The sequence below is a fragment of the Notolepis coatsorum genome (assembly GCF_963971535.1).
Source record: "Notolepis coatsorum genome assembly, contig: SCAFFOLD_241, whole genome shotgun sequence".
Classification (NCBI taxonomy): Eukaryota; Metazoa; Chordata; class Actinopteri; order Aulopiformes; family Paralepididae; genus Notolepis; species Notolepis coatsorum.
Window position 1 is genome coordinate 87,071 of NW_028172132.1, and position 13,871 is coordinate 100,941.

Consider the following 13,871-nt stretch of genomic DNA (forward strand, 5'->3'; position numbering starts at 1 on the left):
CGATCCACAGCCATCTTGGAAGAAAGAGAAATACACACAAGGCCTCCATTCATTGCTTGTGTTCCCATTGTGACATCATTGAGGGGAAGCGATTCTGAACAGCTTGTTTAGGCATGTTAATCACAAGACTTTAAACCCTGGTCAAATGGCCAGGAGGACACGTCATCTTCCCCCAGCGCCTAAATAACACTTCAAACTAAACCCATACAAACACTAGACAAACCACATTTAACATTATAAATCCCCTTTAAATTCCCTGTAATGTCCAGACTAAAACGATTTTGATCTTTTTCGTTTTTTCGTTTAGTTTTCATTTAAAAAAAGGTTTCCGTAAAAAACGAAACCATGTCAAGATAATAAGTGCGTGCCACAAATTTACAAAATAAATGCCTGTTTTAGACGTTGCTCTTTTATTTTGAAAACCCCCAACCGGAAGTGTTATAGTGTCTGTTGCTAGCAGCTTAACTTGTGTCGGCCGGTTCTGTTCTTTTTCGGGCTAACGTAACATTTTCCAAAGGAGAGGAGAGAAAGACCGCGGCTCACATGCAGCTCAAACTCTGTTGGAATAAATTAATTGATTGATGTTTAACTTGTCCCTGTGTGTGTCCAGTCATTTCGACTAGCAAACGTTGTCATAAATTTACCTCAGGATACCACTGTCTATTGTATTTAGTTGGTTAGCTATTTAGCTAATGTGGATAGCATTTTGAATAGCATCAATGCTAGCTGGCTGGCTACAGCTTTATTTACTAAATTATGGAGGCTTTTTAATTGTCAAGGTAAGAGAGGATTTGTCATGATCAACTGAAGGCGTATGCTATGGAACAATATGTGCTTGGGTTTTTAGGAAAAAAAGGCCAGCAATGTGACGCTAATCTCTAGTTAGTATCGTGTATTGCATCACAGTAGCCTCCCGATCAAGCTCAATAGCTTCTGTAACACAAATGCAACTACTCTGATGCCATTGTTGTTTAATAATAATTCCCGGTGTTTAACACATTCGTGGCCAACCACGTATATATACGTGTTTCGGATCCAACGCTTGAGGGCCAACCACGTATATATACGTGGTACGGTTGTTTTGGCTTTTATTCCATTGTAATATCCTACTCAATGTCACTGAGCGGCACTGCAGATTTACCCTACTCTTGGGATTTGGAAAAGTGCATTACCGGCCAGATTCTCGTAGGGGCGCTGTCTCGATAATGCAGTGTTCCCTGTTACAGGCCGGTGTTTTTTTTTTTTCATCATGCATGGACTTTTTTGTTAGCCTAAAGCTATGCATATAGCATGTAGCCCGGAATACTTTTTGGGACGCTGAATTCAGTATGCAGTAAAGGAATATAGCATCAGCCAATGGACTACCAGATGGCGATCGATAACTGGGAAATCCTGTTTGGGATCCAACCGGCCCACGGTAAGAGCTTTTTCACGTAAATTACAGCCCGATCGGGCCTTGCTTTGATAGCCATCCACCCGGTCAGTGAATGAGGCTAGTGAGGCTAATGCCGTTATTGGTAATCAATAATCAGAAACGACGTCCCCCCCCCCCTTTCATGCATTCATGGTGGACCATGATACCGATAATATGCATTTTGAGTTTTAGCTCTAGCTTGTGTATAGCCGAAACACCATTCGATTTAACGTTATTAGCTTAGCGCTCTGTATCTCGCCTTCCAGGAAATACCCCAGAACATTGCGGTATATAGTTCATATTCACGACGCTATAAAATGGGAACGTATTGATGAAAAGATTATTTATTTAAGGCATATTGAAGGGACGGTTTATAGCAGGGGTCTCAAACTCAATTTACCTGGGGGCCGCTGGAGGTAGAGTCTGGGTGAGGCTGGGCTGCATCAAATATTCCACAAAAAAAGGGTTTCATGTATTCCCAAAAAAAAAAGTACAACTGATCCAATCTTCTCACAAACTCACTAAAACCTCACAAACACCAGCAACTGAGCATTCTCAGTGGTGTCAGTGGACTCATCCACAGCTATGGAAATGCACTGTGTATTTTTTTTATTCTATCACAAAGCTGTTAATCTAATCATCAGCCAGTATTTCAGTTATTCTGGTTGCTGTGCTATCTGAGGAGGATTTGCATGGTCTCCATCACTTCAGTCATACATTATTCTATTATGTATGCATCAGAGAATGGCTTCTTGTGTTTAGCCAACACCCATGCCACTGAGTGAGGACTTGGTTACTTTTTCTCATTGTGACATAGCTTTAACAATAATTCTGCTTGCAGCTTGATATGATGATTTCATTCCATTTATTTTTGTGGTTCTTAGCACTGAATTTTGATGAAAGGCTGCATCAAAATAACTGTGTTTTGTTTCGTAGTGGCGTTTCAAATTGCCACTCTTCACAAGAGCTACCATTTCTTGGCATATTAGGCACATTGGTTTGGTGCTGGGAGGATGCACGCATATGTTTCAGTCCATTCAGCATGAGCATGTGTGACGGATCATACTGGGTCTGCGTTGTGTTTGATGTTAAATGAGAATGTCCCGAGGGGGAGTCGAACAGGGGGCTCCCACGTCCGCGGGCGACGACACAGGCCGCTGCACTAAGAAGTGAATTCACTCCTAACTACCGTACCTATGCGTCTGTTAACCCTGTTATGGGGAAGTGAGTTTAATTTACCAGCCCGCACTGCCACAGTCACTCGTCAACACACCTGTTTCCGTGACTGTGGACATACCCACGGGCTTCCCCGTTACACATGCCATATTTTTCTACTAACTGCCTGCTGGCGAAACTAGGCTACTAGCTACATTTATTTCACGGAGATACTGTAAAACTGGGAACGAGTTTACTAGCTACTGTACCTGCAGATTAGACTACCAGTAGATGCGCTGTCAACTCTCGCTCTGACTTGGACCCGCTGAAAGAGACAACACTCATTCCGTGAAAACCCGCCCTACTCTGCTCTGATTCGCAGACTGTGGGTGGGGGGGAGAAACGCTGACGGGATGCTGAATGTGATTGGACCAGAGTAGACAGACACAGACAGGCAGAGCACTGCTTGCAGAGGAGACAGCGGAGAATTTCGAGAATGCCTGCCATACGCACTGGATATATTTTCCTTCCACTTGGTATCACTCCGAAATCACATTTCAACCAAGTCACTAACGTAACGTTGCTGTCATGAGCCTGCGCTATGGTAGCCTACAAGTGATAAAATAAATAAAACATCCAACTCACACAACGACTCGGCAACAAGTTGCGCACGGGCTGCACTAACACTAAACTTTGATGTCAAGTAGGGGGCCGCAAAATATCATCCAGCGGGCCGCAATTGGCCCGCGGGCCGCGAGTTTGAGACCCCTGGTTTATAGTGTCAATTGACAATGACAATGGACAGATAGCAATAATATAAAGTATAGATTTAGCTCTACAAACAGCCTCACGCACAATGAAAGGTTGTTAAGATAAGCTGGCCGTATAGAGTGAGATTAGACGGATCCCAGTGGCCGCGAAAGTGTTAATAAACACTTCTAGCCAGGACATATAAGACATATATGTATCATGTTTATTATTTTTTTCTGGGTTTGCATGCGGATTAAGGGAGATGCGTGTGAGCATGTGTGTGCACCTGGGTTGGGAGTGTGTGTACAGCAGAGCCCCACTCGCTTCAGACAGATAGAGAGAGCACAGCATATGTAAAGCTGCAAAAGCCCGATCAAGCTCAATAGCTGTACATTGTTGTTGTGATGTTTTCACACGCGGGGTAAGGGAGAGGTGGGCTATCGCGTCATCGGTTCAGGAGAAGATGTGTATCGCCTGTAAAGATGGGGGGCGTCTTCAGGCGTCTTCTGAATTGCGCACTCTGGGAGCTGGTATCAGAAAGTACCGTCTTCAGGCTGCCAGAACGCAGTTCCGTGTGGCAGAAAGGTGCAAACGATCAAATACTTTGCCTAAAACGACCAAAATCGTTTTAGTCTGGACATGGCCTAAATCTGAGTCCTCACCCTAGCCTCCCTAAATCCTCATCCTAGCCTTCCTAAATCCTCATAACCTTCCTAAGTCCTCGTCCTAGCCTTCCTAAATCCTCATCCTAGCCTTCCTAAGTCCTCATCCTAGTCTTCCTAAATCCTCATCCTAGTCTTCCTAAATCCTCATCCTAGTCTTCCTAAATCCTCATCCTAGTCTTCCTAAATCCTCATCCTAGTCTTCCTAAGTCCTCATCCTAGTCTTCCTAAATCCTCATCCTAGTCTTCCTAAGTGCTCATCCTAGCTGGTCATCATCTCTGGCCTGTACTACTAAACACAAATGCACACACACACACACACACACACACACACACACACACACACACACACACACACACACACACACACACACACACACACACACACACACACACACACACACACACACACACACACACACACACACACACACACACACACACACACACACACACACACACACACACACACACACACACACACACACACACACACACACACACACACACACACACACACACACACACACACATGAATGCCATTACAAGCTATTACAATACCCCCTTTGTGTGCCAGTGTAATTGAAGTGGATCAATCCAAATACAATGTGTTTTCCGTGCTCTAGCCACACAAGATGATTGCTGCCTATTTGCAATTATAGACGGTGGGCCGAAGGTCTCTAGAGGCTTCCGTTAATGAAATGATTGATCTGGTTTTACAGAGTATATGTTATTGTAATATGAACTACATAATATACTATAATAACACATTTCCGTGTGTTGGCAACGGTTTTTGGGTCATATCTTTATGAAAATGAATGTGTTGATAAGATAAAAACGACCTACGTTTGTGAAAAGGGGCGTTGCTGCGGAACCAATCAAAACGCGTTACAACGTCAGGTGACTTGATTTCTCCCAATGACATTCTTCAAGCCCTGGAACCAGGAAGTAAATATTGCTACTCGTCTGTTGACAAGACTGGATAGCTCTGCATTCGGTAAGCTCTCAATTCATTACTATTACTATTGAAATGCATTTTTACTTAACTTTACAGCATTATTCAAACGTGATAGGAAGTTATGAGTCATCAGCAGTTTATATGCAGTCCGTTTTGACGTCCGATTACACATTGGAAAATGTTGTAGCCAGCTCACAAAGACTAACGTTACGTTAGCATTTTAACTTTCTCAGATAGCAATCTAACATTACGTTAGTGTAAATCAAACAACTCTAACCCAATACTAATAATAGTAACTTGTTTCACATTCTTGCTGTGTGTTACACTATGGTAATAGCGGTCTGTGTTGTTGCCTGTGACGTTAGAAATTTGACGTTGTCACAACCGTTACATATGTACAAAATATACTGTCTCATAAATATACTCTTCCAATATAACAATTAACAATAGTTTGATATTGGATGGTCCCTGTGCTGTTGTTTACTGTCTATCTGTATGTCATGTATGTAATATGTTATGATGAATTGAAAATAGGGGACCCTGATGTAAACAAGATGAAAGTCTTTCTCTGGTCTGCATCCCATTAACAATTGTGTGTATTGAGCTGTACTGTACTGTACCCATTCTGCAATCTGTTAATAACGTTTTCAATCAATCAATCAATCAATCAACATTTATAACACAATAACAAGTGTGAAAATAACATGTTATTTATTTTAACAGTAACATGTATTACAAAAACATATTCCCTGTTGTCCCAAATTACTGCTCCTTAATGATGATGATTCTTTAGCTTTAAGTATTGTTCAGAGAAGATTTTGGCTGGCAGGAAGTACTGCTGAAAAAAAAAATTGGTGCTTTGATGGCAAGCTCCACATTCTCTGCCCTTTAATCACTGGAAACAGTTATTAGCTGATGTTGTAACAATGGAGCTTTCTACAGCTAGATTAAATGGTGCAAACTATCAAACAATAGATAGCTGGAACCAACAATGTGCATTGTATGCCTGTACCTGTGCCTATCTTCCAAAAAAGAAATAAAATATATGAAAAAAAGAAGAAAAAAACTCCAGTGAAAACTTAGGATACAGTGTTCTGACAGTCCAAACACAGACACATGTCTGTACATGGTAGGTTGTTTGATTTGCATGTGCATCGCCCCTTCATGCATTGTGTTTTTTTGCAGGAGCAGTATACAAGTTCCAGGATTGCGACTGGGGCTGGAGGAAGTGACATCCAGTCAATCTCGAAGAAATCTCTGGACTGCTGATCACCACATGGGAACTGTATTGAGAGGCATGAGCACAGTGAAGCAATAGTCGGGTGTCTGCTTCCTCCTGTATTGAGAACAGTGTTTGTAGTGGTAACACCTCCACCCCTGTGCCATCAAGGACTTCAACTGTGGCGGGTGGATTTACTGATCCCTCGAGAAAGTGCATTAACTTGGCTTTATCAGTTTTCACCATAGAGCCATCCATGTTCGCTATGGCTGCAGGGAAGGGTCCCAGACTGTAGACTAACATTTCCCCGATGTCAATCTTCCTGACTGTTCCCACCACTATAAGCCTGGCGAAGAGGTCTCGGTCTGCTTTCAGGGCCATCTCCTTGCCTCTCACCTTGGTAACACTTGATGTTGCTGTGTCCTTGAAGGTTTTGAGTTTCATCTTTTTTACAGGAGCATGGAAGTCCACCTCATCTGTTAGGAGACGTTGTTTAAAGAAATCGCCAAATGCCTTCTCACTGTACTAGTTACACATTACACACATACAAATGACAATAACACTATGTAACAACCATCAAATGCACTCACAGCACACACATCCACACGCACACACTCACTTTAAACAAACAACTCACTGCAGCACCCACTTTAGAACACCTAAACACACTTTATATTTATTGGCAAAGAATTTGCACTACAACCCATACCTCATTACACCTTACTGTAAATTGTACCTCATCCCATTTCTGCATTGTACTGTATAGTATATTGTATTGTAACTCAGTTACTTTTCTACTCTGCATTGTACATTGTATGTATATATTGAACACTTGTCTACGTACTTGACTTCTATTTTATACTTATCTATTTTTATCTAGCACAATCTCTGGAGCAAAACAGAAAGAAGCATTTTATATAAAAGTATTCTGTACTTCTGTATGACAACTAATAAAGAAACTTGAACATCAAAAAATCAACATTCTGTTCTCTATGCCAGGCTAGATCTGACCTTGACTCATGTTACAGGATTAATACACACTTTATACACAAATTGCATATAGCATTCTCTTTGGTAGCATTCATTCTGTGTTTATTGTGTCATACTGGGGAATAATATTAATATTATTATGTCCTATTGGGGACATAATTTTAAATTCTGAGCAATTCAATCGTTTTTTTTATAGACGTCTGACATTGATTGAAAACGGTTAACAGATTGCAGAATGGGTACAATACAGTACAGCTCAATACACACAATTGTTAAGGGGATGCAGACCAGAGAGAGACCAACAAAGTGAGGTATGTAATACATTTCGAATCAAATTGTGGTCGGTTAGATCTAACGTTAATATCACGTTATCCATCTAATGGATAGCAAGCTCACCTGACGTCGGTATGGCTTGCGAAATACAATCTTATAGTAAGAAACAAAACACAAGTTGAACATAGTTTTGAACGTTTTATTACAATAGTATTTAGGTCGGACCGTCGGATAGATAGCGTTAATATCACGTTAACCATCTAAAGCTCATCTGTGACATCGTTATGGTTAATACAGTGCGAAATACAATCTTATATAGTAACAAAACAATACACAAATTGAACATAGTTTTGAACGTTTTATTACAATAGTATTTACTGTCTCATGTTGTGTATAATCAGCTAGCGTTCCAGTCAGATCCATTCTCCGTTGTTCTTGTTGACAATTTTGGGGTCCCGAAATCCCGTTTCTGTATCCTGATTGGTTTATCAGCTAGAGGTGTCCAAAGATATGCATGAGCAAACATTTAATTTAAATGTAAGATTACGAACACCGATGACCAACAGACGGCTGGCCAACAAACGTATTTTGACTCAACATAATAACTAGATATCACACACAAAGAATTGTGTAGTCTGCCAACATGGATCAATCAAGTTCACTTTAGACAGACTCGGCCTCCCATCTATTAGTGATTAAGACAGTTGTAGGGGGGAGCCAGACTGGCAGTGGTGAATACTTAATAATATCTAACAAAGTCACATGTTGTATTGATAAATAACAATGTTTCCCCCAAACCTCCATACACAGACTCTAGCTTAGTGTGCGTCTCACAGAGTATTCCTTCTTAGTCTTCCTTCTTAGTCTTAGTCTTCCTTCTTAGTCTTAGTCTTCCTTCTTAGTCTTCCTTCTTAGTCTTAGTCTTCCTTCTTAGTCTTAGTCCCAGACTGTCTGACCCCTACAGGTTAAGGTCACCAGGCTGTCTGACCCCTACAGGTTAAGGTCTTATTGCCAGGCTGTCTGACCCCTACAGGTTAAGGTCACCAGGCTGTCTGACCCCTACAGGTTAAGGTCTTATTCCCAGGCTGTCTGACCCCTACAGGTTAAGGTCACCAGGCTGTCTGACCCCTACAGGTTAAGGTCACCAGGCTGTCTGACCCCTACAGGTTAAGGTCTTATTGCCAGGCTGTCTGACCCCTACAGGTTAAGGTCACCAGGCTGTCTGACCCCTACAGGTTAAGGTCTTATTCCCAGGCTGTCTGACCCCTACAGGTTAAGGTCTTATTGCCAGGCTGTCTGACCCCTACAGGTTAAGGTCACCAGGCTGTCTGACCCCTACAGGTTAAGGTCTTATTCCCAGGCTGTCTGACCCCTACAGGTTAAGGTCTTATTCCCAGGCTGTCTGACCCCTACAGGTTAAGGTCTTATTCCCAGGCTGTCTGACCCCTACAGGTTAAGGTCACCAGGCTGTCTGACCCCTACAGGTTAAGGTCACCAGGCTGTCTGACCCCTACAGGTTAAGGTCTTATTCCCAGGCTGTCTGACCCCTACAGGTTAAGGTCTTATTCCCAGGCTGTCTGACCCCTACAGGTTAAGGTCTTATTCCCAGGCTGTCTGACCCTTGACCCCTACAGGTTAAGGTCACCCATCAGAACTCGGCGACTGAGGAGCCAGTGTTCCTCAACACTCTGTCTAGAGGAGACTGGTTTGGAGAGCAGGCTCTAACAGGGTACACACACACACACACACACACACACGCATGCACGCACGCACGCACGCACGCACGCACGCACACCCACACACACACACACACACACACACACACACACACACACACACACACACACACACACACACACACGGATAATCTTCACATAAATATATTATGGGCCTCAGCAGAGCTTGCACATAGACACACACGCACACAAACACACAAACACACACACACGTTTTGCCTCCACGAGCACATTCTCAATCACTACATTACTTAAAGGGAAAATCCATCCTAAAACAGAATTTGCGCACATTGTTTGCCTGTGACTTCAGTTCAATCACATATACTGCCTGTGAATGTAACATTTACATTTACATTTAGTCATTTAGCTGACACTTTTATCCAAAGCGACTTACAAGTTCTGTACGACAAGTCATCAGGAAGGGCACAACTCTATCAGCTGAGTAACAATGTTCAGTGTAGGTTAGTTTATTAGGACAAGTGCATGATGACAGGAAGGTTAGTTAGGGTTAGATTATTAAAATTTTTAAATTTCAGATAACGGTTGAAGAAGTGCGTATTTAGTCGACGGCGAAAGATTGGACGGGTTTCGGCTGTCCTAACTGGGGTGGGTAGTTCGTTCCACCATTGTGGGGCAAGGACTGAGAAAAGGCAGGTTCTCCTTGATGACCCTCCTGCAGCTCGGATAGGAGTGGGTCTGAGGCGGCCAGAAGATGCAGAGCGTAGGGGTCTTGAGGGTGTGTAGTTAGAGACCATTGACCGGAGGTAGGTGGGAGCGGTTCCCTTTGCCGCACGGTATGCTAGGTCGAGGGCCTTGAAGCGGATACGTGCGGCAATGGGGAGCCAGTGCAGGTCCCTAAGAAGTGGGGTGACATGGGCCGACTTCGGTAGGTTTGAGATCAGGCGGGCCGCTGCGTTCTGAATGAGTTGAAGAGGCTTGGTGGCAGTGGCCGGGAGGCCAGCGAGCAGTGTGTTGCAGTAGTCGAGGCGGGAGATGACTGTTGATTGGACGAGGAGTTGGGTGGCTTATTTTGTCAGGAAGGGGCCGATCCTTCTGACGTTGCTCAGGAGGAATCTGCAGGTTCTGGTTGTCGCTGCGATGTGAGCAGTAACAAGAGCAGTAACGAGTGTTCCCTGAAGCCGGAGAGGAAACCAGCGGCACCCATCAGCAGACGCAGAGCTGCAGACACACATGTATCTGGGCTGTTTTCACTCCTATGAGCTTTACTTCATGGAAGAGCTTGAAGTTGGGAAAGCGTGGCCGCCCATAATAATCCCTGTAAACCACGCTGGACGCTGCTCAGTGTGAGTGAGACGCCCCCTGCAGGACTAACTGTTGTAATGACATGAGGCTGCGGACACGTCCAGAAGCATGTCGGAGGCTTTTGGTGTAAAGTGTTGTTGCATTATGATCAGAGGCAAGGATATCAAAGACACCCCACCACCACTATCACTACTACTACTACACAGATACACACAGATACACGAACAGAGATAGACAGAGAGAGACACACACACACAGATAGACAGAGACATGCACACACACACACCCAGCGACAGGTAGACAGAGACAGACACATACACGCACAGGCATAGACACACACACAGAAAGCAAATCGCAATCAGGGAATAACATATTTCAAATTCTGTTTGAAGCTTGATGTTTGCTTTAAGGCCAAGCAATCATCTCCAGACCAGTACAAACTAATTTAATTTTCATATCTAAGCGCGGATCTGATTAATCATTCTTCGCCCTCTCCCTGTCTCTCTGTCCCCCTCTCTCCCTGTCTCTATGTCTCTGTCTCCCTGGCTCTCTGTCTCTCTGTCTTCCTGGCTCTCTGTCTCTCTGTCTCTTTGTCTCCCTGTCTCTCTGTCTCCCTGTCTCTCTGTCTCTATGTCTCTCTGTCTCCCTGGCTCTCTGTCTCCCTGGCTCTCTGTCTCTCTGTCTCCCTGGCTCTCTGTCTCTATGTCTCTCTGTCTCCCTGGCTCTCTGTCTCTCTGTCTCCCTGGCTCTCTGTCTCTCTGTCTCCCTGGCTCTCTGTCTCTCTGTCTCCCTGTCTCTCTGTCTCCCTGTCTCTCTGTGTCTCTCTGTCTCCCTGTCTCTCTGTCTCCCTGTCTCTCTGTCTCTCTGTCTCCCTGTCTCTCTGTCTCCCTGTCTCTCTGTGTCTCTCTGTCTCCCTGTCTCTCTGTCTCCCTGTCTCTCTGTCTATCTGTCTCCCTGTCTCCCTGTCTCTCTGTCTCTCCCCCCCCAGTGAGGATGTCCGTACAGCCAGTGTCACAGCCTTGGGAGATGTCACCTGTCTGGTCATTGACAGAGAGTGAGCGACTGACTTTGTTCATTTCAGTAACCTTTATGATATGATGGTTTCAAAACACACAAAGCACTTGCCGCCTGCACTGTTACACATTGCTATAGGTTGATTGTTGATGTTTTTTGAGACGGTTCTATGTGTTCATGCATGTGTGACCCAGGTCCTTCAAGCAGCTGATAGGGGGCCTGGATGAGGTCAGTGACAAGCAGTACGACAGTGACGAGCTCAAGGCCAAGTGAGTCCATCCACACACGTTTCAGTGGCATTGCGTTGCTATGGGAGTTTATTTTCTCAGTCATTGATATTAGCAAACACTACAACAGGAAATACATGTTGACCTCTTCACCCCCTATACCAGTGTTTCTCAAAGTGGGGGGCGCGCCCCCCAGGGGGGGCGCAGAGGCATGACAGGGGGAGCCTTGAGATGTATTTAAAAAATAAAAATAAAAAATGCGATTCCAGAAAATTATCACTAAAGTGCTATCTGTTGCAGCTGCACTGTTCTCCATGAAAATACCATTTCTCAAAATCTGAAAATCATTATTTAATAAAACCAAGTTACTCTGGTTAAAAAAAACCTTTACAGACAACATTGAGACAAAGCTTCCTGACACATCTCCATCCAAACTCTTGGAAGAACTCTTTGAAATCTCATCTGATACCACCTAGAGAGCTAGTTTCAGAGTGTGGTGCTGAGTACCAAGTATCTCATCTCATGGCCCACCAAGTATCTCATGATGCAGCAGTTAAGGTGTTGATACCATTCAGCACCACATACAGTATCTGTGTGAAGCTGGCTTTTCATCCATGACAGCTCTGAAAACAAAATATAGGGCCAATTTGAAAGGTCACGATATTGGTGTTATTTCAATCAATTTAAACATGGCCCATTTCATGACTATTTTGTTTGAGAAGCACTGCCCTATACCAATGTCAGGGCCCTCAGATCTGCTGATACGGGTCTCCTAACCACCCGTAGGCCCAACTTCAAGTCCGGGGGGGGGGGGGGGGGGGGGCGTGCTTTTGCTGTCACAGTCCCTGACCTCTGGAACAGCATCCCCATGTCCATCAAATCTGCCCCCCCTCCATCGAGTCCTTTAAATCTAAACTAAAAACCCACCTATACTCCCTGGCCTTCCCCGACTCACTCTGACTCTTGCCTTGTTTGTTTTGACGTGTTGTTCTGTTTCTTTGTTTGTCTGTTCGTTGTTTATTTTTCCCAGTCTATTTATACTTTAGGAGTACTTTTTGCTACACTACCCACTGTGGAGCACTTTGGTTGACAAGTGTCATGTTTAAATGTGCTATACAAATACATTTGAATGGGCAGCGGCTGGGTGGCGCAGCGGACATTGCACTTGTCACCAACGCATGAGACACCGGGTTCAACTCCGGCTGTCGGCGTTGCCTCCGGCTTGGGCCGGCCGTCATACTAACTCAATTGGCAGAGTTAGCGGGTGGAAGTCGATGGGTGGTAATCTGGACGTTGTGGACAGCGACTCCTACAGGTCGGTTGGGGGACGTCTGCACAGCAGAGACAGGAAATGGCGGGGGTAGTGTGAGCCTCCCACACGTTACACCTCGCCAATGAGAGTCCGCGCTGGCAGGTGAAAAGATGTGACAGGCTGCCTCCTCGTGTATCGGAGGGGACACGTGATGCAAGGCTTCTATCCTCCCTACAACTGGCCAGTGGGGGGCATATGCGAGGAACGTTCAAGACAGGGGAGGGGAGAATTGGCACAGCGGGTAATTGGGATGGGAGAAAAATAGAAAAAGAGGAGAAAAAGTGGATAAAAAAAAACAAATACATTTGATTGATTGATTGATTGATTGATTGATTGATTGATATGTGATCTTTTGCATTATGAAACATTGTATCAGTTTGATATGTTTGGCATTGACAACTCTGTTTAAAACTATGAATAAAACTTAATAAAACATTTCCCAGAGACACATGGCTATTATCCAGTTTGCTTGATCTAGCTGAAGACCCCGCCCCCAAACAGAGGGTGTTCAGCAGTTCTGTCTCAATTAAGATATCTGCTGGGGCTGAGCAGTTAATCACACTATGCCAGGTTAATTTTTCAAGCACGACATGCAGATTTGCAGTTTTGCCTTATTTGAATCGAACTCTATAAGCTTAGTACACACGTCACAAAGTGCACGATGCAACACACCGAGTGAGAGAGAGAGACAGAGAGAGACCGAGAGAGCGCGAGAGAGAGCGCGCGAGAGAGAGAGCGAGAGAGAGAGAGCGAGAGAGAGAGAGCGCGAGAGAGAGCGCGAGAGAGAGAGCGCGAGAGAGAGAGCGCGAGAGAGAGAGAGAGAGAGAGAGAGAGAGAGAGAGATAGAGAGAGAGAGAGAGAGAGAGAGAGAGAGAGAGAGAGAGAGATCCATGGCGGG

The 13,871-nt window shown here is 44.4% G+C and overlaps 1 protein-coding gene across 1 annotated transcript in view; it reads left to right on the forward strand.

Moving 5' to 3' along the window:
• Positions 1-3,801: 3,801 nt before the first annotated feature.
• LOC311248106 (cGMP-dependent protein kinase 1-like) overlaps positions 3,802-13,871 on the forward strand; it is a gene marked incomplete at both ends in the record, with an annotated part of 112,038 nt that continues 101,968 nt past the window's right edge. The window contains 4 exons of the mRNA XM_084339056.1: positions 3,802-3,849; positions 9,056-9,150; positions 11,409-11,474; positions 11,629-11,703. Coding sequence (XP_084195182.1) covers positions 3,802-3,849; positions 9,056-9,150; positions 11,409-11,474; positions 11,629-11,703 — 284 coding nt within the window. The remainder of the gene's footprint in view (positions 3,850-9,055; positions 9,151-11,408; positions 11,475-11,628; positions 11,704-13,871) is intronic.